Genomic DNA, 25632 nt, shown 5'->3' with positions numbered 1-25632 from the left:
CAATAAAGTGGAGTTAAAGTCTTATAGGATTGTAAGTATATTTTATTTTATCACCTTGCACTTTCACATTTTGACTGAACAATTTGTTCAATATTCTGACCAGTTGAACAATTTGATTTTATAAAACAAATTGCAATTTGGTCAAAATTTTGAATGAGTTGCAATTGGTGGATAGCAACACTAACAGTCAAGTCACTGTAAAAGTTGAATATTTTTTTTTTAAACATACCAATTGATTAATATTTAGGCTGTATTTGTGTATCATAACATTTGACTTGAAATTCGATAAGTTCAAATTTTAAGACATCATGAAACATATAGCAAATATACCCAATTTGTAGTTTGATAGTGAAATGTTTCTGTGGAATTTCTCAATGCCAACTGTTATCATCTGTTTGCAAGGATCTATATTCAGGTTAATATGGAAGGAGTATGGAACAAAGTCTACATCCACACAGCATTCTACTCTGGTACAACTTGTATCTATATAGCAGGTTGTTGGTTCTGGAATCTGTGGAAGATTGAGTGTCTTTATGCAACCTGAAAATAAAATAAAAACAACTTCTAATCAAAAATCATATCAGATCTTGATAACTATCATAATATTATACAATTCAATATGCCATTATAATAAGAAAATATATCAAAACCACAATCCATCAAAACAATATCACATCCTCCATTTACCTACATGGTGTACATGAATGCCTACTGATTAAATTCACCATTATTATTTTTTTTGTCAATTTTTCACATTTTGACATATTTTTTTAAGTCATTTATGTTCATGGCTGGTTGAGGCTTGCTGTTACAGAAAACTAGAGGTTCTAAAGAGCCTGTGTCGCTCACCTTGGTCTATGTGAATAATAAAGGAAGCAGATGAATTCATGACAAAATTGTGTTTTGGTGATGTTGATGTGTTTCTACATCTTACTTTACTGAACATTCTTGCTGCTTAAAATTATCTCTATAATGAGCTTGGCCCATTAGTTTCAGTGGAAAATGTTAGTAAAAATTTACAAATTTTATGAAAATTGTTAAAAATTGACTATAAAGAACAATAACTCCTAAGGGGGTCAATTGACCATTTCGGTCATGTTGACTTATTTGTAAATCTTACTTTGCTGAACATTATTGCTGTTTACTGTTTATTTCTATCAATAATAATATTCAAGATAATGACCAAAAACAGCAAAATTTCCTTAAAACTAACAATTTAGCAGATAAATGTTGACGTGATTAACAATTTTATCCAATGTCAGATTTGCTCTAAATGCTTTGGGTTTTGAGTTATAAGCCAAAAACTGCATTTTACCCCATGTTCTATTTTTAGCCATGGTGGCCATCTTGGTTGGATGGCCGGGTCACTGGACACATTTTTCAAACTACTTACCCAAAAGATGATTGCGGCCAAGTTTGGATTAATTTGGCCAAGTAGTTTCAGAGGAGAAGATTTTTGTAAAAGATTACTAAGATTTACGAAAAATGGTTAAAAATTGACTATAAAGGGTAATTACTCCTAAAGGGGTCAACTGACCATTTCAGTCATGTTAACTTATTTGTAAATCTTACTTTGCTGAACATTATTGCTGTTTATAGTTTATCTCTATTTATAATAATATTCAAGATAATAACCAAAAAGAGCAAAATTTCCTTAAAATTACTAATTCAGGGTCAGCAACCCAACAACGGGTTGTCCAATTCATCTGAAAATTCCAGGGCAGATAGATCTTGAACTGATAAACAATTTTACCCCATGTCAGATTTGCTCTAAATGCTTTGGGTTTTGAGTTATAAGCCAAAAACTGCATTTTACCCCATGTTCTATTTTTAGCCATGGCGGCCATCTTGGTTTGATGGCTGGGTCACCGGACACATTTTGCAAACTACTAACCCAAAAGATGATTGTGGCCAAGGTTGGATTAATTTGGCCATGTAGTTTCAGAGGAGAAGATTTTTGTAATAGATTAGTAAGATTTATGAAAAATGGTTAAAAATTGACTATAAAGGGCAATAACTCCTAAAGAGGTCAACTGACCAATTCAGTCATGTTGACTTATTTGTAAATCTTACTTTGCTGAACATTATTGCTGTTTACTGTTTATCTCTATCTATAATAAAATTCAAGATAATAACCAAAAACAGCAAAATTTCCTTAAAATAACCATTTCAGGGGCAGCAACCCAACAGCGAAATGTTCGATTCATCTGAAAATTTCAGGGCAGATAGATCTTGACCTGATGAACAATTTTACCCCCATGTCAGATTTGCCCTAAATGCTTTGGTTTTTGAGTTATAAGCCAAAAACTGCATTTTACCCCTATGTTCTATTTTTAGCCATGGCGGCCATCTTGGATGGTTGGCCGGGTCACCGGACACATTTTTTAAACTAGATACCCCAATGATGATTGTAGCCAAGTTTGGTTTAATTTGGCCCAGTAGTTTCAGAGGAGAAGATTTTTGTAAAAGTTAACGACGACGACGGACGACGGACGACGACTGACGTCGGACGCCAAGTGATGAGAAAAGCTCACTTTGAGCTAAAAATAATTAGTGAAGTTTGAACTCCATTTTATTTTTGGGTGCCACCATCAGAAATAATTTGTAACCTTGACCTTGAAGACAGACATTTTTAAATTAACTTTTATCAAGACCCCTCATTCATAGTGGGCTACCATAACACAATGTTCATAGTGGGCTACCATAACACAATGCTCATAGTGGGCTACCATAACACAATGAAGGCATACATAAGGCCAGGGTTTTTTAATTTGTTAGTTTACATTTAACTATATAGAATGTAAGCAAAATTTATCTTAAAAAAATCCATTTGCTACGATTTCAAATTGCTAAAAACCCCATCGCAACATATGCAATGGAAAACAAGACTTTAAATAACTTATATTGTTTTCTACCTTTATTCCATCCCAGGTTACTTGGATAGAAAGGTGATGAATGTCTTGAGCATTGGTAAACATGCAGGTAGGGTGATATTCCAAGATCATTGAGTAGTTCAGAGATCATCCAATCTTCTAACTTTGATCCAGATGACAAAGAATGCTCATTATACCAAGTGTCCAAGGAGAATCCTGAAAATAAGTTATTTCTTTTTATCATTATTCTTTAAAAAATATTGAAAAGGTAAAGATGTATTCCAACTATCTGCAGAAACTTTTAAAACAGAAAATTTGAATGAATGTAAGTAAAGCAGAGGATCTAATTATCAAAAGTAAAAATTTGAAAGCTGACTAAAGTTCATCAGCATAAAAATTAAGAGAGCCATAGATTGTTTCACAAAGCACATTCAATCTGTACATAGTATTTGGAATTTCAGCGATGGCAAAATTCTATCTACAACTATATCTATACTTCGTCAAATCATTTGAAAACATACTGCGGTTTGCTGTTGCTTTTTTTTGGTTTAACTATTAGCTATGACTACATTAGAACTAGAAAAGAACGGACGAACGGAGCCACAGACCAGAAAACATAATGCTCCTCTACTATCGTAGGTGGGGCATAAAAAATCCTAAAATTGATTTACCTGGAGAACTGAATCCACTATTCCAATCACATTGTCTTTTAGGAAGTTTTGTATTTTGTAGAATGATGAACTGGTGATCACATTGAGGCTCTGTACTTTCATAGCAAAACTGAATTTTCATATTTACTAAGTAGAACCTCTCAGTATACAAATCTTCTATACTGTATCTGAAAGGGTGTTTTTACAAAAGTATTAATTATCTTTCAATTTTTTTTTTTTTTTTTCCAATTGATGCCTTTTCTGTTTAACATATGCTTTAATTAAATATTTCAATAAACTAATGTCTGTCATTTACTTTCAAACACAATGGTATAACATATAATTTAAATTCAGTTATGAAATGTAATGAATATATTACACCCTTATACATCAAGAGCACCTGAGATCAACCCCTGGATATTGGTGGAGTTAGTGTCACTCAGTTTGTAGTTTTCAGTGTTGTGTTTTGTAAACTTGTTTGTCTTTTGATCGATTTTTGGTTTTTTGTCATGGCCTTAAGCTTGTCACTTTGTTTTAAACTCATGAGTTTGACTATACCTTTGCAAATCATCCTCTATTTTATTGTTAGAGGTTTTCCTGAGCCCATCAAAAAGCCTAAAAAATGTCAATGAATTTTAATACTTACTGAACTTGAATTATTCCCTGTAAGCTGAAGGAGTAGTAAGTGCCTAAAATTATAAAAAGATAACAATTCAACAGCGAATTATACATTCAAGATGTCTACACAGATTAGTTTTAAACATAATTTTGCCAATTGGTAGGTTTTATTTTGTTGGTAAATATCTCTGTTTTCCTCATTTACAAAGATATGTTTGCAGCACTTATCTTTTTTGCATATAGTATCTTCCTCATGAGTTATCTTTTGTATTGTTTGTGTCCAGTAAAGAATTTAGAAACAAATTGGATGGATAGATCAATGAAGGGAGGGAGTAATGTATAGATGGATAGGTGAATGGATGGCTTTTTAACTTCCAGGGGAAATAATTACAACCTATTTAGGGCATGTAAGTGTGGTATAAATATATGAACTTGTACAAGACTAACAAAATGGCTTGATTTTCACTATGTTTGTTTGGAAACATCTAAATGTATCATTTGCATTGAGTGGTAAGCTCAAAAGTATGACTAGCAACATCTTTTTTTAAAAAGGGGAAGTAACTCATGAACAATATTTAAACTTGATACTTTTTCACATACTATTTACATCTTACCAAATTTGAAATCCAATAATGTGTTATTATATTGTATTTTCTCTATACTGATACTTATTCTCTTGTTACAGCTGTCCAATAGAAATGAGATTTCAAATGTCTGTTGTAATAAAGTATTCATAACACAACACTGAACCCCTGTGCATGTATCTGTGATAAAGCAGGACACATCTGGTGGTAACATCGGGAAAGTTATGTTCATAGCACAATCTACAACATACAACATTATAAATGTATAAAAAAATAGCATTTTTACATTGATATTTAGATTTCATGTTACAAATCATCTGTTTTGTTTTAAAATAAAATGAAATGAATGGTTGATCTCAAGATTTAAATAAGCCATCTGCGTGCTCACAAGAATGAATTTGAAACAAAATTTAACCGTAAAAAGTTTTAATTACATTCAGTTTATGTGTATATGCATTTTGGTATGATTAATTCAACTTTCAATACATAAATATTATTTTATTGGTGAAGAAAATAAGCAATAAATAATATCTGTCCGCCAGCAAATTTTGACTGACAATCATGCCAAATTAAAGTAGATTGAGTTAATTTTGCAAAACTCACATTGAGCCAATATTGTTAATAATTTATGGTCAGCAAAAGTACTCTATTTTCTCATGGTTGTGATATTTGAAATCATATATCTGTCTAAAGATAACTGTACCTTTAGTCCAACTATTATCGAAAGGATAGACCAGTCTAGAACACTTCATATCCAGAAAGTAATGGCCTATGTTTGTTTCCTCGTACAACTGGTATAAAATATTACTTGGAATTGAATCGTCAATCCTTAAGTTTTTCTTTTGTAACCAGTTCGTCAATGAGAATTCTGAAATAAAAAAATATAATAGATAACTGAATAAGCACTGGTTGTATCATAGTAAAAGCAAACTGGTTGTATCATAGTAAAAACAAAAGTATATATCCTAACTGACACTATCTTATACAATACAGATAATAAAGGTATAAGAAAGCTTTATACAAATGTCAGGCAAATTTTAAATAATGTTATGTGTTAGCATTTAATTGTCCATAATAGTCTCCAATTTGTTGATATAACCTATATCTGTGTTCTTTGATGCAAAATTATCTCATTATCAATCATACCAAATCTTACTATTTCTATATAAATGTAGTGTGATTTTGCAAAAATCTATGCTTTGGTAGGTGCTAGGGACTGTCTTGAACTTACAGTTGTGAGGTTTAGCTGACAGTCACTTTGAGTAAATGAACAGCTATAACAGCACATTCCTTTGATTTTTTAGAGATTTGCCAAGAATTATTACATAATCCTTTATCCATTCCATTCACAATACAAAACTTGTCTTTTATTATCTTTTAACGAAATTTTGTTAAATCAAGATCACTAAAAACACAAATTCAACAAATTTTGTTTCAAGTGATTGTCAACAGCAGATATTTTTTAATAGCTCTATTTAGTTTACTTTGCTTTTGTTTATTTTATTGTGGATACCAATTTTTCATTGATTTAGGAAAACTCGAATTTTTGTGGATATTAGATTTCATGGTTTTGCCAAAGTCTGCATACAAAGCCTATAGAAGATTTGTACTTCATTAATTATTAGAATTTCTGGTTCCAGGGTAACCACAAAGTCCACAAAAATTGGTATCCAACAAATAATAATGAATCCTCAGTATACAATTTTTAAAATGGCCGGTATATATACCTGGAATATAGAAATCAGATGACCAATCACAGACTACTTTTGGTAGTAGATTGTTCTCTAGTATAATGCTGTATTCCTCGTCTCTTCTCGCATCAAAACTAACTGTTGAATTTAGACTAATCAAATAGAATTTTTCCTCATATAAGTTTCTAATTACAAATCTGAAATAAAGATTAATAACTGTATACCAAAAATTCACATATTCCTAAAAAAAATAATAATATAGAAGTTAAAGAAGTCTAGTAAAATTGCTGAATAGGAACATAAACACTTTTTAGTTTAGTAAATAAAAAGTTAAACATGACTAGTAAGCAGAAAAGGATATTTTAACTACAATATTTTATGAATATAATAAATAATTCTTAAATATGTTGCCCTTTTCCTTTCCAAAAGCACTAATCAAAAGCTAAACAGGAAATACATATTTGAACCCCACTGATTGACTAAATAAGCAGAATATACAGGTTGGGTGGGGATGGGGTGGGTTGGGTGCAAATGATAGTCTTGCTGTATAACAAACTTACGAAATCTGAATGACTCCATAGAGATCTAAATATTCTTGTTTTCCTGAAAAAATATAATGTGACAATTTTTTTTACAGTGTAGGATCTTCTTTGTCCAGCAAATCTGTGAGAGGTCAATTTCATTTATATATTTTCATATCCAATTCTCTGATTGAAGTTATTACAAATGAGTTAATTTTCTAAATATTCTTGATAGTCATTTAGTTTGTATAAAAAATCAATTAAAAAATAATTTTATTTTCCAAGAAATCTTACCCCACACATAATCATACAATGTAACATCAAAACTCAATTTCTCTATTCTGACTGTCAACCTGAAGTCACATGGGTCAATCTTGACTCCTATTTCTAAAGATTTTCCAAGTTCATTAACATCAATACAACACTGGACTGCTGTACAGGACTGATCTATGTAACAGTTCATATTACTCAGGAGTGATGGTAGATTCCTAATTTCTTGTGAACAGTCTATAAAAAAATCATAAAGAACATCATTTTATAACCTAAAGGGTTGGTACTGTCACAGAATAGAAGTTCCTTCATAATATAAGTTCCAAAAGGAAAATATATTCTGGAATATAATTTCCATAGGAATAAATATTACAGTAAATGTTCTTAACGGAATAATTGGTATGGTACAGCAATAGATATTATGACAATGTTTATAACAAAGTTTTCATTGGAACTTCTGTTAGGCGGAACAAATATATGTTGACAGTACCTATTTACAAATAACTTTATCTATTATTAACTGAACAATAATTTTACTATAAAAATACAATGCAGTCTAATAAAATCATTTTACATTAAACAAGAATGTGTTCATAGAACATGGATGCCACACTCACATTATCATTTTCTATGTTCAGTGGACTGTGGAATTAGGGTCAAAACCAGGGTTTCCGCTGGCGGTCGCCATTTTCGCAATTTGCGAAAAAAATAATAATTGTGGCGATAAAAATTCGTCATTTGCGAAAGAATTTGGCGAAAGAAATATATAGAACGATTTATTTTCCTCCATCTTGTTTATTTACTTTTTTTCGAGTTTCTCGGACTTTACCCGATCAGACAATACTCGGAATTCACCTTGACCGCATTAAGATTTGGACAGAAAATCAATAATCAGCTGATTGCATTTTACAACTATCGACAACAAAGGACAAATTAATAAAGGTGTTGATTGAATTGTTTGACAAAATGATTTGGTTAAATGGCTTCCGCTAAATGTCACATACAGAATTTATTTACGACTTTGCCACGCACGTGTTTGAAGCAAACTTTTGACGTCTCCTCTCCTTTTAAAGATAGTTTAGAAAAGAAAGCTGTTGTTGTGACGAAAAATTTTCAAAAGCAAGAAAAATTTCCGATTCAAAACTTTAATTAGCCTTTGACTTTAATATAGGTAATTGATTAGAGAGACTACTTTAAAGTCGTTTGAGTGACACTTGTGTTTCAAGCATAGTTTTAGTCTCAACTTTTTCATTTACGATGGTCAAGAAAAGAAAATTGTCGTTATGAAGAAATCTATCCAAAAGGTTGGGAACAACCCCTCGAATGACTCGAGTGTAGCCCTTCAATGTTATGAATACACATGAAATGAGGGATCAAAATAGCATGTGATAAAAGCTTTTGTTTTGTTGTAAAAACCACTTCTTAGTACAAAAGGGCACATCAATATTTTTCTTTTAAAGAAACTTTCCCTACGAACTATACTGGTATTATATAATCAAAACATGTCCATTAATTTTGTTGTATTCCAGGACTTATATCTTCTTTATTATAGACAATAGACAATAGTAATTATAAAAAGTATAGTGGCCCCCTCATTTAGAAAAGTTGTTTAAAATACAATGAATATTTTTCCCTTTTATGTTAAAAACAAAATCTGTTGTTTTAAAGTAAATGTTTAGTGTTTATTCATTAAATGTAGACTCTAAAATAAGTTTGACAGAATAATCAAAGACACAATGGGGCAAAATCACCTCATTTAAGGGAAAGGGGGAGGGGGGGTAAGAAAAAAAGGTTAATTTTAAATGAAAACTATAGTTATGTTACTTGGCGAAAAAAATAATAAAGTGGCGAAAAATATATTGTTTTGGCGAAAGAGGTGGCGAAAAAAATAATTGACCCAGGGGAAACCCTGGTCAAAACTAATTTGTCACCCCTAGGTGAGGAATAAAAAGAAGGAGTAATAAAATATAGCAAACCTGTTCTCCATCCATCAGTTTGAGGAATATAAGGAGAGTTAAATCTTTGACAGGCATTGTCCAACAGGAACGGAGCTATTCCAAGAGTTTCTTCAAGCTGTCTTATCTCCAACTGATTTAATGGTTGTGATGGATCAACATCAGATGAATTCTTCCATGAGGACAAACTAAAACCTATAAATAGGAATTCTTTAATTACTAAACATTTTTTAAACATTTGTTAATAATGTTACCAGATAAAAGGCTTGTTCAGGTTTTTTGTTTTAATTGTCATGAAATATAAGTTCCTCATAATATAAGTTGCAAATGGAATAAATATTATCTCTAGGTGAAACAATAATGTACTGAATATAATCATCCTAGATGCTAGAGTCAGAAAGTCTTTGACCAAGAATAATGCATATGCATATAGAAGTGTAAATCTTCAGTATGTCCTAGGAATAATGAACCTTCAGGCTAATTGGTTTTAATCTACTGTTTATAAATAACAAAATATTTCAAAAACAGATATAAATGATATAAACTTACTTGAATTTTTAAACCCAGTCTGCCACTTGCATGGTTTCTTTGCCAGCTTAGTTTTATTCAGGACTACTTGGTCAATCAAACATGGCTTGGAAGATTCAAAGCATACACTTACATTCATATCTACCAAGTAACTACTATCACTCTTCAGGTCATATATAGAATAACTAAAAATGAAAAAAGATATGGGACTTGTATTTCAGTTATATACAACCTTTAGTTTTCTTGTTTGAATTGTTTACAATATAAAAAAGAAGATGTGGTATGATTGCCAATGGACATTTCAGGTCCTTTTCTATACTATACAATATAGGTATGGCCCATTGTTGAAGGCTGTACAGTGACATATAGTTGTTAATTTCTACATCATTTGGTCTCTGTTGGAGAGCTGTCTCATTGTCAATCATGCCACATCCTCTTATTTGTGTTTAATAAGTTTAAAACTGAATAAAAACCACAGGTTTCTGTTTGTTAATTATGATTTGTAATCCATTGTAATTGGGAAACATCTGAGCAATTTCATCTTTTTTACAACATTTAATAACTTTTAAAGAAGGCTATTTTAATTAAAATATAAACTTTTCAAAGCTACTCATGTTTAAATTAATTTTTTTTTATATAGTTGATCATATGTTAGAAAATTGGTATATTTTCAGCTAAAAGCATTTAAATTAAAGCCAGGAATAAGGACAAGGAAATTCAGCTTTTTTATTTACAATTTTTGCAGAGATAAGAAAATACTATCAAAAAGGAATGTCTTAGAAAGATTCCATTAACATACTTACTCCATACGAATAACATTATTTAAATAAAGTTTCTTTCTGACTCCTAAAATAAAAAAGAAAATAAGAAATTACTCATAGAACAAAAACAAATTTTAGTTACAAATTTCAAAGTGTATGTGGATGTAAATAAATAATCATACTAGTGTAAGTGGGTCTCATTGGGGTCTAAGCGTGACAAGGGACTGCCATTTTTTTTAGCGTGAAACTTGAAAGTCAAATTATTGTGTCGTGAAAACAGGAAATGAGGTCTAGCGGGATCCGGGAAATGACAAAAAATGAGAATTGCTTACGTACATAGTGTAAGCGGGAAACGGGAATGTGACAAAACAGTAAGCGGGATCCGGGATCGGCACCCCCCAATGAGACCCCCGTGTAAGAACATCTTCCTTGGTTTATATCCAGTTCATAACATATTTATAAAACTGTATGCAATCCATTTTGAAGTACATGTACTGGGATTGATTTCATGTAAGAAAGAAGTGTCTTCTATTTTATCTCCTTTTATTATAGGACTACTAATAAAAACGACCAAAAAATAAAACGTTTTAATCTAACTTTTCATTAACTGCATTCTTAGCTTATAGGTCACAATTATCCAGTATAAGCTATGATAAACTTTAGTCACATATTTTGATAAAAATTGAGATGCCTACAAGGTCTTGGTTAAAAAAAATCTTCATATGGGTTGATTAAGCATCAGATATTAAACCAATGATAACTACATTTTTGTCCTTCATATTTCTTCATAGCTCACTAACCCCAATCAAACTCATATAGAGATATTGAAAAAATAAAATTTTCAACGCCAACAATTAGGTTTTCGTCACATGGATCCAGTTTTAAGATAACATTAAAGGAGTGATGAACTATTTCAACATCTATACAGCAGTCAACCTCAGTACAGGAAGGCAATAAGACACATGTCATTCCTGGCTGAAGTTCAGGAAGTTTTGTTGTTACAGGACAATCTGAAAACAAATAATATAATGAACTATGACAATAAACAGTATTAAATTTTTTTAAATAAATTATTGACAGAAAAGAACTAAAACTTTCTGTGTAAATCAAACTCAATTTGATAATTTGTCCATTTATAAACCAATATACATAACAAGTTGCTTTCTTTAAAAAAAGAAATGCAATCGTAAACCCAAATGCTTGTTTGGCATTATATATATTAGATAATTGTTTAATAAAGATGTATTGTCTTATATTACTTTTGTTGTGCATAAGAATTAGAAACTGACATTGCCTGTTTAGTGGTTTAAATAATGTAATACCGGCTTTACACATCAACGTATAGATCCGACGTATGTCGGCCGAGGTAAAAAAAATCATGCACGCTACCAAAACGCTAGTAATTTTGATGCATTCAACCTGTCAATCATATCTGTATCGTGTGCACAACGAGCTTAAAGCGTGTATTGGGTGTGCGTAAAGCGTACCTTAGCGTTTCTCCTGGTCTTCCTACATTCCCAACTGCAGGTCTGTCTATATGTGAATGTTTGTCAATAAGTCTGTCACATTCGCCCGTCTGTTTACATGTTTACCATTCCGTCTATGTCCACTGGTTCGTCTACATGTTCACTAGCTTTGAAATAGCTTTCGGTAAGTGCGATTATTTCAGTGATTTGTGTCTATTGTTTTTATGTAAGTGATTATTGTGCACCGTACCCATAATTTTAGGGACGCGAATTGCAACTGATATTTTACAGTTTTTTCTTGCGATGTGTTGTCCTTAAAGTTTGGTTCATTTGGGAGGGTTGGGTTTATGGCCACCACATTGTTTATGTGCCAATGTCCATTCTAAAGCCAGAAACATGTAGTACAGTGGTTGTTGTTCATAATTCATGTCGGTCAAGTTGTTTTCGTAAATTATTTTGTTATCAATTTTTGTTTGATTTTTGTTTTTAAATCTTAATGGTCGGGGCATTTAATTGCCGACTAAATAGTAGTTTTTTTTTCATTTTTGGAGGCCGCTCGGTGGCCTTTAAAGACTTACTACCACGTCATTGTAACTCTGGTTGGTATTTGTATCATTAGTGCTGGACCATGGTCGATCCTATATGCACCTTTGAGGCAGGCGGGATATTTTTGTAGATCTTGTACAGCTCAAACTAATGTGAGTAGTTCCTGTACTTCTATGTCTAGTCCCATGTTGCATGGTTAGAGAGGGTGTAATATCTTCTGTAGGTTTGATGAAGTTTCACCCGTATCGGACTTCTTTTCCTAAATGAAAGCTTTAAAGCGACGAGTATTTTTGTATGCAATGTGCCCTTAACGTGTCTAAAACTTATCTGTAGCGTTTGCAACGCTCGTGTAGCGTGTATATTATGTGCGTGCAGTTTACAGGTACATGTATATACGTTTGACAAACGCTTGAGCTGAATGATTTTTTTTATGTTCCATTAAAATTTTCCTGAAGTAAAAGCGTTCACCAAGCGTATACCTTTGCATTTCGACGTACTTCAAACTTATGGAACGCATGTTTAAACGCTTGCGTAAAGTTCCTCTGGTGAGCAACTAAGTTACGCATACGATGATACGGGCTTTGTTAATTTTCTTTTTTGACTGATTGTTTTACATTGTCATTTCGGGGCCTTTTATAGCCGACTATGCGGTACGTGCTTTGCCTGTTGTTGAAGGCCGTACGGTGACCCATAGTTTGTATTTCTGTGTTATTTTGGTTTCTTGCAGATAGTTGTCTCATTGACACCAAACCCGATATTTTCTTTTTTTATATTCGATATCTTATCGCCGACCTAGTTAAGTCTGCTAAAAATGCATGCATGATTCATTTTTAGGTTATCAGTCGTAATTAAAGTGGCACATTTAATTCGTTGTTTCATTGCTTGAAGTATCATTTCTTACATCTGCATGGTCAAATGTGTATTTTTTTTAAATAAATTTTAGATTTAGATTTCAGTCACGGTTATTTTTTCCCCCTTCACATTGAATATCTATACTTATCAGTCGCATTTTAATGACGAAAAGGATTCAGAGGTTATTAAAAAAAGTAAATAATGTTGCAATATTTAAACAAAGAAAATAACTTTAAATACGGACATAACTTTCATAATTAATTTTAACGTTATTTTCAATAAACGATTTTTTTTAAATCCTCGTTTTTACACCTATTTGAGGCACGTATTTATGATTATATTTCCATGTCCTTGGTCTATCCTAGACGTAAAATTTCAAAAAGTGCTAATACTTTTTTTAAAGATATTATTTTTAATTGTTCTCGTTCAAAATATTTTATTTTTTCATATTCAATATCTATTTAATTTTATTTTTAATAACCATTTTTTTTTTATTAAAGTTGCAATATTTAACCAAAAAAAATAACTGTAATTTAATCATATGCAAGAAAGACTTCCCTTTAATTTCAGTATAAAAAAATAAATAGCTTGCTTTTTACAACATGTACATCTTCACTAAACGTAAAATCTAAAATAAAATGCTACTAAAACTCTTTCTAAAGATTTTATTTTTAATTATTCTCGTTCAGAATATAAAGCGCATTGTTTACATGAAATCTTATCTCATATCTAAACACCGCTGGTTACATCGTTTGACTAATTAAAATACTACGCATATTAGCAGCTTGTAATCGTGTGCAAGAAAATATTATATCATAATAAATTTCAGATCATACGTAAAATATCTCTATAGCAACTTAAGATGCTAATGCATATTCAACAGATTTGTAAGCTATTGCGCATGCATTTGAAAGGTGGTCATAGCTATTGCGCATGTATTTGAAAGGTGGTCATAGAAAGACCAGAAGTGTTCCGACTTACATCCGGTGTTCCGAAAGACTACATCACTCGTCCAATATATACTGCGTAAACCCTCAGGGGTTTACGCAAAAAACAAACATTTTGTCAACTAAAACAATTTTGCAATTAAAAAAAATTAAACTATTCAATCAAATCATAGTATTTTCTACTGTGGGATTACTTTTAAATATTCTTTTTTTGTCTTTTCTTTCCAGCTTGAATTTCTTAACATTTTCCAACTTTGTTGATATGAGGTAAGATCCTAATTTGACTTTTCGTTGATAATTAATATTTGCATTATTTTCCAAACAGTTGTGTACATAAAACTATTATGAAAACAAATTGGTTTCAATAAACTAAATTGATATGTATGTAACACACACACATAAATATTCATAATTTGGCCACTTATAAATTCTAAAATTTATAGAACTAATTTTACAGTTATGTTTTACCTCTTTTCCAACCAAAGATTTCTGGTTGATAAAATATTCCATTTCTAACACATGAAGATGTCTTGAAAAACTTAGATATCCCAAGGTCACTTGAAACTTGTAAAACTGCCAGTTCTGTGAGATTTGTAAATTCTTGTCCTCTTGTTGTTGCCCAATCTTCTAAGGAAAAATCTGCAGTACAAATTTAAAAGATTCCATAATATTATCCTCTACAGGCTTAAAATTGTTTTGAATTGATCATCAGTTTTCTTTTTTTTCTATTACTTACTTTGAATTCTATACCCTTGATTCCAGTCACAAGACGGCTTGGGTAGGCTGGCTTTGTCTGCTATAAGTTGTTTGGTCATACAATGGGGTTCTGAGGACTCCAGGCATACACCAAGGCTGACAGATAATATGTATTCTGAAGATGATAACTCATCAACAGTGTACCTACAAAACATGACCAGATTTAATATGCTAAATATTATACCTACTAAATGACTGGAGTAACAAACAAGAATTATCTTTTTTACTTTTAGTGTTAGTAAACAAAAAATAGAGTTCAAGAAGTATAAAATGAAAGATGATCAGAGTGAAATATAAGTTAAGATGAGTGCAGAGGTATATATAAAATGTTTTCAAAACAATCTTAAACTTATTAAATTCTGTACTACCTGTCCCATGTCAGAAGCCTGTAATTCAGCGGTTGTATTTTTTTATTGTTTTTTTTTTTTACTTAGATAAGACCATAGTTTTCTCAATTGAATTGTTTTACATATGCAATTTCAGGACCCATTATAGCTTGCAATTCTATATGGGTTTTTGTTCATTGTCGAAGGCTGTACAGTAACCTAAAGTTGCAAACCTTCTAAAATGTCAGCATGTGGTCTCTGGTAGAGATTTTTCTCATTGGCAATCATATTACATCTTCTTTATTTTTATATTAGCTTTTGAAGACTATCATATAATTTTTATTTAATCTACATTTTATTAGCTGTAACTACATTATGTGAAAAAATATTCAGCAATATGCTGGTATATCATGACTAGTAATTTGGCTTAATATTTATAAGCATGAATGATCTTTTTTTATCAAATAGTCCTTAAACAGCAACATCCTATTATTTAATATGAATTTCCAACGTACACCATTTTGTCACATAATACAAATGATGTGTAAAGTTCCACCAAGACCTATTATACATTTAATTTTGTACAGTTAAGTTTTGATTATAAGTGAATATATCATTTTATCAACTTACTCAATTAAGAAGATTCCTTTCAAATAAAACTGATGACTACTCCCTGAAAATAGAATATGTTATTACAAGCTAAACAACTTTGCATATATTATATCATAACAAAAATATCACATATATTGCCCTAGTATTTTCCTGGATTTGAATAGCCTTGTAGTTTTTACATGAAAGCATACCATCAAATAAATCCTTCCACAACTTTATTTATATATCAAATCATTAAACACCCCAAAATGCAAACCACGCATAAGAATTTCTGAACTTCTAGTGTTCTATGCACAATCAAGTTTCAAGGTTCTAACTTTATGCCATCAGAGTCATAAATAGTATAATATAAATAAATAAATTGTACTCAACAACATTAATTATGCACAGTAAAAGCACAATAACAACATGATTACTTTATTTCATGTAACTCAACATTAAGATTTTTCAATTGTATTTCTCACCATAGACATAATTTACAAGTGATTCATTGTAAACAAACTTCTCTATACGAATGGTTAACTGGAAGTTGCATGCATCAAGTTCAAAAGAGAAATCAAATGATCTTCCAAGAGACAATACTTCCACACAACACTTTATTCCTGTACATGTATCCATGATAATACATGTAGTCTCCCCACTCTCAAGGTATGGAAGTGTTACATATCTAGAACATTCTGAAAATTAAAAAAGTATCTTTAAGAAACATTAATACTATCTCTTGTGCTAGAAAATGGCCAGCAAATAGAAATATACTTTAAATGCTCTATGGTCAAGTTGTTGTCGCTTTGACGCATTCCCCATTTCCATTCCAATTTTATTTAAAAGTCACTCTTAAAAGTTTAAAAAGCAACAATGGTAATGGTTGCTTGTAAATGATTTTTATTAGTGGGAAATCCAAACTCAAATCATAGCAGCACTTTTGATTCATTGAAAATTGTCCAAATTGTTAATCATGTTCCACTGTAAAACTTCAACAGGTTTAATACATTTGTTATTTGGTATTTTTAAACAAAATTTCTTGAGATAATGAATTATTTTACCTCTTATCCACCCATCACTTGTTGGTCCCCATGGTTCTCTTGATCTATCACATGAATAGTCATTCAAGAAAGATGATGCATCTAGTTCCTCAAACACTTGGTACAATGTGTACTCTTCTAAGCCATCAATATCTCTACTTGACATCCACTTGGTCAAAGAAAAGTCTTGCAGATAAAAAAAAATAAAATAGTTATTTTCAATATGCTATGCCCTTTCAATTTACTAAATACAGTAAAAGCTAAATCAGCTAAACCCATGGCCAATACAAACAAACATTGATCAGACAATTCTAAGGTAGTCACCAGCATCCAGCTGTTTGACTTGAACATTTTGATAAAACTTAGTTCTCGATATATTCAAAAATAACTGACATGTTGTAATGAAATTTAGAATACAATACAATACAATGACAATTAAAATCCACTATTGTAGAAAAGACATCAAACATTACACAAATATTCAGTTATTTATCCTGAGAGTAATTATAATCTTACCTTCTACAACAAAACTTTCTGAATATCTACACTGCTGTTTGGGTAACAGACCATTAGCCAGAACATTCACTATGTCATCCTTACAAGTACTGTTCGCATCAAAACAAACTGACACATTCATACCAACGATAAACATCTTGTCATCTGGCAAATCATCTATAACAAGCCTTTAAGAGAAAGATATTTAGAATAATCTATGACTATTAAAATTTGCTAAAAGCCATTTTAATTCTACATGTAATTGATATTAACTGCAACCAGGACAATAATTGCTTCTTTTTAAGGATAAGCTTTCATTAAAGACCCATTCATGGCCTTCAGCTGTTATCTGGTCTTTGGTCAGGTTGTTGTCTCTTTACATATTCCCCATTCCAATCCACATTTTATATCTTCCTATTTCATCCTATTTGTTTGTTCAGAAATGATAACAATGTATAGACAATAAATATCCAAGGAAGTGGAAATAAAAGCTGCCATCATCTTCAATATGCGTAACTCTCAAGTTTTTCGAAAATGAATACCTACTTCATGTTTACAACTCCAAGTAATGATACAGCTAACACTGTACCTGAAAAATAAGAGATATTTGTTTTCATATAAAGACATTGGTTCTGTTTATAAAACAGGAAATCATTAAATTGTGAAAACGACTATTATGCATAAAACATAATTAGGAATATTTCTTTCACATTTTATACATTATTTAAACAATATCCTATTTAGAAATTAATTGCAATTCATTAACAAACAGTTACTACATGCATGGCTAAGTTTGCATGGAAGAATTAAAGTTTGTACTAGTTTATGTTAGATTTAAGGTAGAGGTATTGTACATGTTAAGGGGAACAACATGTTTGAACCTACTGAAACGTGCATGGTCCTCTATAAACAAATTTGTTTTAACAGGAAAACATTTGCATTTATTCTGTAGCAAATACACAACTCTTGATTCTAATTCAGTCATTATCAATATTTTACCATACCCCAACTATAGTCTTGAAGACTTCTGTTAAACTGCATCTGTTCAATACCAACTGTCAGTCTATGGTAACAAGGATCAATGTCCAAGTAAATGTGGAATGATTTGTCCAGCCGCTCCACATCCATACAGCAATCCACACTAGTACATGTATCAGACAGACTGCAAACAATAGTGTCTGGGAGTGGTAAAAGCAAGCTGAGTTTATGAGGGCATGCTGAAAAAGTTTGGAAAACATAACTTTATTAGAACCAATCCACACTGGTACATGTTTCTGACAGACTGCAAACAATATTGTCTGGGAGTGGTAAAAAGGAGCTGAGTTTATGAGGGCATGCTGAAAAAGTTTGGAAAACATAACTTTATTAGAACACCTTTGACTGGTATTTTATGTTGTCTTTTGTTTCAAATTAATTTAATTATGTAAAACAAGAATGTGTCCCAAGTACACGGATGCCCCACTCGCACTATCATTTTCTATGTTCAGTGGACCGTGAAATTGGAGTCAAAACTTTAATTTGGAATTAAAATTAGAAAGATCATATCATAGGGAACATGTGTACTAAGTTTCAAGTTGATTAGACTTCAACTTCTTCAAAAACTACCTTGAACAAAAACTTTAACCTGAAGCGAACAGACTAACGGACTCACAGACGGACGGACGAACGGAGGCACAGACCAGAAAACATAATGCCCCTCTACTATTGTAGGTGGGGCATAAAAATAATTGCAATGAGATATCAGTGGTTTGTTATATCATCCTTTAATCTTTATATTAAAAAATACTCATGACTTCTTCTGTCATTCTGGTAGTGGTGAACAATCCAAAGAAAACACAGGAAGTTCATACACAAAGACCAAAAGGGGGACATACCAATAGTTAAATAGTGATTGCAATTGAGTGGTGATAAACAAATAACTTTGCAATGCACAATGCACTAAATGGATGAATAACTCCTTACCAATTTTCCATCCATCAGTTGCATGATGTGGAACATTAGGAAGGCTGCTTTTATTACACTGTTTACTCTCATAATATTTTGAAACACCAATATCTTCCAGTAAATCTGTCAATGCTTGTCCATGTAAAGGTGAAGTTGCTGGAATTCCATTTTCAGTTTCCCATTTGGTTAAAGAGAAATCTTCAAGAAACCAAAAAGAATCATTAAAATACAAATAGTGAAATTCTAATTCTATGTGAGATTCTATGAACCCAGGCTAGGCAAATTAAAACCAATTCAATATTGGGAGCTAGGTTCAACTTGTATAAATTACAGTCAAACTTCTAGATTAGGGCCATCTTCAACTTGTAACAAGTTATAATCAATTTTCCAGAATTAGGGGCTATTTTCAACTTGTACAAGCAAGAATTACTACCTCATATTTGGGGCTATCTTCAATTTGTTTTAGTAAGAACTACAAACACATTTTTGGCTGTACTGAATTTGTCTTAATTCAACAGTTTTAAACAGTAGGCAAGGTTTTCAAATCAAAGCTCCATTGTGCTTATCTAAGCTGACATGAAATGTAAGACACTTTTAACTCAAATACCTGGTTTCATGAATGGCCTTTTCCAGTCACAATTTTCTTTTGATAGAATATTGTTTTCAAGAACTGTTATCCTATAATCACAGGCTGCTTCAGAATCCCAACATATGCTTATTTTCATACTGATAATATAGTTGTTACTTCCAGGTAATTCTTCAAGTTGAAAACTACACAAAAAAAAAATAAAAAAAAAAAATTAATATTAATACATGCCTTTAGAATATTGTAAATGATTCTACATATTTGTTAAAAATGCCTTTTAAATAAGTCTGTAACTTGAAGGAAGATAATATATGTATCTGTAATAATATTGAAATTGTTAAGCAATTCATGACCTTTGCTATATCTGTTTAATGTACTGCTTTTGGCCTGACTTACACCAAAATTTGAAAAAAAAGACAATGTAAATTAAACAACATCATTCAATATGACAACTTACTGAAGTCTATATATTCCTCCAAGATAAATTTCATGCTGTGTTTCTAAAAAGAAATAGGACTTAGTGTAAATTCATAACAATTTCAAAAATCATTTAAAGCAGCATTAAATCAGTTGGTGTATTTGTTTATTTTACAATCATTTCAAAACCATTTAATTTGGATCCATATGCTTGTGACTGTATTTAGAAGATGTGTTTGTGCTCTGCATGTCCAGTCATTGAAAAGAATGCTAGATGAAAAAGTAAAACTATTAAAACCAATAGAAAGACTGATTTTGTTAATGATTTGGACAGTGAAAAAAAATCGTCCTTATTCAATCGATAATGTTATTATTTTCAATCTTGACAGATATAAAATCAAATCAAAATAAAACTAAGCAGAACCTACCACTATGCTTTCCTTAAAAATACTTACTCCATTCAAATTCAAGAAGAGACTTTGAATATTTTAAATTTTCAATTCCAACTTCCAGATTATTAGTACAGGAATCAATATTAATGAATACATTGAGACTTGTCAGTATCTTCTCATCGTAGACACAACAGTCTATAGAACTACAATGACCATTTATATAGCATCTAACAGGTCCATCTAATGGGTCTATATTCATTATCTTTGGGCAATCTATAATATATATGCATGGTCATGATGAAAGGAATATAGTCATCTTCTAAAAGTCAAAATCAAAATTATATAATATAAAGAAATATTTCAATTAATCGCTTCATTTAAGTTTTGTTTTCATCATAGATACGACTTGTATGTTTTTTTTTCTTGTAGTCTATGGTAGAGGCATATCATGATTTTGTCTTTTGAATTCAGATATGGTCTTGAGAATATAGTTTGTCCATATGACAATATTGGCAATTTACAATTCTTGAGAGGACAAAACAATTTCTTGCAAAATATGTTTGACGATGTAATCTGGATGTTTGATATGAAGTAATTTCCTGGTCAAAATATTGGTTTATACTGAACATGTGCCAGTTTAATTGGAAATCCCATTTCACATGGATGTGGGTTTTAATTGTTCCTACAATGATAGGATAGTTAATTTCCAAGATCTGTTTTAATACTTTCAACATTCCTTTGTTTTTATATAGTTTATTATTAAGCAATATCTGTTTGCATATTTTAGGCAAATCATCATGAACATGTATACTGAGTTTCAAGTTGAAGAGAACACAAAGGATCTTTGACAAAAAAATAAACTGCTATGTAATAGATGAAAAGGCATACACAGAAACTTTCAAATATTATGGCCCCTATTATTGTAGGTGAGGCATACTGTAGATTCATTATTATTCGTCGGATAGTAATTTATATGGATTTTGTAGTTACCCAGGCACAAATTCTAATGCACAAGGAATTACAAATCTGCTAAAAGAATGTATGCAGACTTTTGCTAAACCACAACATCAAATATCAAAAAATGCAATTGTTCTCCATCCACAAAAATTGGTACCCACGCAAATAAATGAATCCAACGTACTACCCTTGCTAAATTTGATATTGACCAGACCTGCTATATTGATTATACTTTTGCATACCTGACTGTAAAATATAATCTTCAAAGTGTTTTGGACATGAACTCTCTTTCATGTAAAGTCCTATTCTAGTTTCCTCAATTAGGTGTAATGCAATCTCTTGTTCAGAAATATCATGATGATTAAGCTTGGAGTTTATCCAGTCATTGTATGAAAAACCTAAAATCATAAAAAATTAATGTAAATTTGCATATAGTAAATACAAAAGTAAGGTTAAAATTGAAGAACAGCTAAAAATTGAGGTATAACACCACAAAATTTCCTGATCTTAAGTCCGAATTTTTTTTTAAATCATCACAAGAGTGTTCCTTTAATTTGAGGGAGATTGACCCACACAAGACATATTTAAAAATATCTTTCTAATGCTTAAGTTTATATCTAGCATAAGAGGGTACTTCACTTTACTAATTCATGTAAATAAAGGAAAAGAAATAACTTGGTATATTTATTCATAATCACAATCTTTTTTGGGTACATTAAAAATCTAAATTATTGGAACAACCCAGTTATTGCTATTCTTCATCTTAAAGTCACAGTGAGATCTTTAACATGGAACAAAAATTCTCACCTAGATGCAATTCTGAAATGGACCCTATCACCTATTTGAAAGAATTTTTTTTGTTAAATGCTAAGCAGGACCATGTTCATCTGTGCATTGAAAAACAGATTTACAAGTAAAGCCTTGAATTCTGAGTGAATTCTACTGATTTTCATATTTACTTGAATTGGCAAATCACAAAATGTAACCTTTATTTCTTATAGTTGTAATACATTTTAATCATTTATGATACAAGAATGAATACTTACTGGGTAATGTATAATTTTGTCTCCAATCACATTCTTCTTTGGGCATGTCTACATTGTTAAGTATTGTTATATGTTGTAAACAGGGTTCTCTTGATGACATACATACTTCAAGTGATACTGATAATCTATACTTCTTTGCAAAGTGTAAATTTTGTATTTGGTAGCTGTAATTAAATAAATCATATTCAGTAGAGGAATTCTATAAATTATTGATCTTTTCACAGACAAATTAGAATGAATTGGGTCCTTCTGTTTTTCTTAAAAGGAACGCACTTTTTAAATATCTAAATCTTAAACAAAAATCTTCATACCCAATTCAAAAGAATAAATGAACAAAGTTGTTAGCATGTATAAAAAGGTCATGAAATACAGAAAATGCAAAAATACATTAAATTTAGTGTTTATCCCAATTTAATAAATGTATAATGAGAATCTGTTATTTACATATACTTAATCAAGTGTATTGCTTACTTTAGTCTTAAGATTCCATTTAGCCAAAAAGATTTGTTCATTCCCCAGTGATAGTCGAAAAGCATCTGGACAAAGTTTAGTTTTTCTATACCAACAGTCAATTTTAGGTTACAAGCATCTAGATCCAGAAACATGTTAAATGACCTCTGAAGGACAGGAACTTCAACGCAACAGCTGATGGAAGTACATGAGTTAAACAGATGACATTTGGTTGTTGATGGTAGTATTGGTAAACTTATAGATGCCAGACATTCTGAAAATTATGATGGCATGTTCGAGATATGTAGAAAAGACAAATTAGCTCACAGAAGTTTTAAATTTTATATTTCCATATACCAATTGAATAAAGAACATGCATTTTGTTTAAGAAGGAACAGAATAAAGGGTAAAGAATATTTTTTCCAAAAGGAATATATATTATGGCATTGTTGGTAAAAACAGTTTCCATGGGAACTTCTTTTAGGTGGAACAAATTTACTTGACATAGGTATCATATATATGTGACAGTATCTGTGCATACAGCATCTTGTGATACTACAAACCATCAAACATTTGGCCTCCTATGTCTAACCTTATTTTCAATAAAAAATCTATACCAACTACAAAGACTGCCATTGTTTCAATGCTTAAAAATATTTTTACTGTTTAAAAACAGCCATTTCAATTTTATAAAGAAAGTCATCAATTGATACATACCAGAGTTCCAGCTGTTTGAGGGCACTGTGCTGTTATCACATTCATTTGAGAAATAACTGGCAATGTCCAAATCATTGTTTAACCTCAGAAGTTCAAGACTACTTAAATTTCTAGAAATAATTCTTCTTTCAGACTCCCAATCTAAGAGGTCAAAATCTGCAAAAGAAACATTAATGTATCTCTAAACAACAGTAGACATGTCTTTTATTTCACAAATTATTATACAAGACATTTTTATCTTTTCTCAAATTACTGCCTTTCCAAATTTAATCAATGTGTGTGTGCTTAATGGCTTTAACAGTCACTGATTCAAAAGGTTCATTTATACAACCATTGCCTTTTAAAAAGACCAGCGTAAATCAGCTTTATAATATCACGTATATTTGACAGTAGTAAATGAAATTATCAAAAGGAAATCAAAAGAATAAATACATGGATTAATTTGTTTTCTCCTTTTAATTCTTTATAGAAACACATTCTAATATACTCATATGGTTAAATCTTTTGAACTTTTACTTTCTCTAAGAATTTTTTGTTGTTAACTTTTAAAAATTAATTCACTGAATTGCTTACCTGCAATTCGGAAATCATTCTGCAAATGTCTTAGTTGTTTAGGTAGTCTTGTACTCTTAAGTATAAAAGTATTCCAAGCACATGGTTTGTAACTTTCCCAACAAACAGACAATTCTAATGTTACCAAGTATTCATTTGAACTTAGTAAGTCATATATGTTGTATCTAGAAAAAATGAACATTTTACACATGAATTGATTTATGTTAAATTAATATCAAATATATGTATTAAAAAAAGAATTTTAAAAAAAAGAGATGGATGGTAAAAATCATTTCAGAAACTGTCTAAATACCCCTTTAACATTTTTCTTGTAAGAAAGGAATTTTAGCAAATTAGAAACTATTATTTTAACACATAACATGAAAATAAAATGAGAAAGGGGAACACATCATTTCAGAAACTGTTCAAATATCCCTTAACTGCTACTTCAGGTAAAAAACATTTCTTTTGTTTCTGTTGGAGAGTTGTCTCGTTGACAACCATCTCCTTATTTTTGTATAGTCCAAAACAGTTTTCAATAAAAGACTATTATTCTTAAGAATTGAAATTCAAGCAAAAATGATGTTAACCCTTTCCTCCATAATGACGTTTTTTGACGCCACCCCCTTTTCCCCATAATGACGCCTTTTGACGCCTGTGTAGTACCTCAGTTGAAACACTTTGACTACAAAATGTCTGCATCAGATTTAAAAAAAATTTGTGTCCAATATGAAAAGGATATTCATGAGAATATCTGACTTGAATTTTACTGATGAAATATTCATTTTCACAATGCATTAATACTTTAAACCTGATGATTTTTTTTTATTGAAAAAAATCCTATGCGAATCAAGTATGTTAAAAAAAAAATTCCATGGAGGAAAGGGTTTTAATCAAACATACTTCAATCTGAACACATTAAACAATCTCAATTCATGATCAGCACCTGAAAAAAAGATAAATATTATCCATCAGTCTTTTGAATATGTTGAAAAAAAGTAGATAATTTAAAAAAATTTCACTGGCATAAAACAGATATAATAAAAGAGGCAATATTGTAAACATTTTTTAAATGTTAAGTTGCTGTCTCTCTGCAAT

At 30.9% G+C, this 25632-nt stretch overlaps 3 protein-coding genes across 3 annotated transcripts in view; all 3 read right to left on the bottom strand.

The window, feature by feature from the left end:
* Positions 1-7440, bottom strand: part of LOC139501250 (uncharacterized) — a 108536-nt gene extending 101096 nt beyond the window's left edge. Inside the window, exons 1-9 of the mRNA XM_071290270.1 lie at positions 7232-7440; positions 6977-7019; positions 6453-6613; positions 5429-5593; positions 4756-4965; positions 4170-4212; positions 3545-3711; positions 2916-3089; positions 331-540 (exon numbers count right to left, since the gene is read on the bottom strand). Coding sequence (XP_071146371.1) covers positions 331-540; positions 2916-3089; positions 3545-3711; positions 4170-4212; positions 4756-4965; positions 5429-5593; positions 6453-6613; positions 6977-7019; positions 7232-7400 — 1342 coding nt within the window. The 5' untranslated portion in view covers positions 7401-7440. The remainder of the gene's footprint in view (positions 1-330; positions 541-2915; positions 3090-3544; positions 3712-4169; positions 4213-4755; positions 4966-5428; positions 5594-6452; positions 6614-6976; positions 7020-7231) is intronic.
* Positions 7441-8889: 1449 nt separating this feature from the next.
* On the bottom strand, positions 8890-24736 carry LOC139500296 (uncharacterized). The gene is made up of 22 exons (XM_071289039.1): positions 24556-24736; positions 23983-24138; positions 23287-23539; positions 22816-22979; positions 22012-22167; positions 20876-21085; positions 20461-20503; positions 20025-20188; positions 19436-19615; positions 18478-18690; positions 18020-18062; positions 17495-17661; positions 17000-17164; positions 16421-16633; positions 15975-16017; positions 14999-15162; positions 14731-14901; positions 11252-11461; positions 10494-10536; positions 9712-9875; positions 9184-9357; positions 8890-8909 (listed from the first exon to the last, which is right to left on the bottom strand). Exons 1-22 carry the CDS (start codon positions 24734-24736, stop codon positions 8890-8892), a joined length of 3297 nt encoding a protein of 1098 aa, XP_071145140.1.
* A 691-nt stretch (positions 24737-25427) lies between these two features.
* Positions 25428-25632, bottom strand: part of LOC139500295 (uncharacterized) — a 107912-nt gene continuing 107707 nt past the window's right edge. The window contains exon 104 of the mRNA XM_071289038.1: positions 25428-25480. Within this exon, the coding sequence (XP_071145139.1) occupies positions 25428-25480 (53 nt within the window). The remainder of the gene's footprint in view (positions 25481-25632) is intronic.

The sequence above is a fragment of the Mytilus edulis genome, chromosome 13 (genome assembly GCF_963676685.1).
Source record: "Mytilus edulis chromosome 13, xbMytEdul2.2, whole genome shotgun sequence".
Lineage (NCBI taxonomy): Eukaryota > Metazoa > Mollusca > Bivalvia > Mytilida > Mytilidae > Mytilus > Mytilus edulis.
This window is presented reverse-complemented; position numbering and strand designations above follow the sequence as displayed.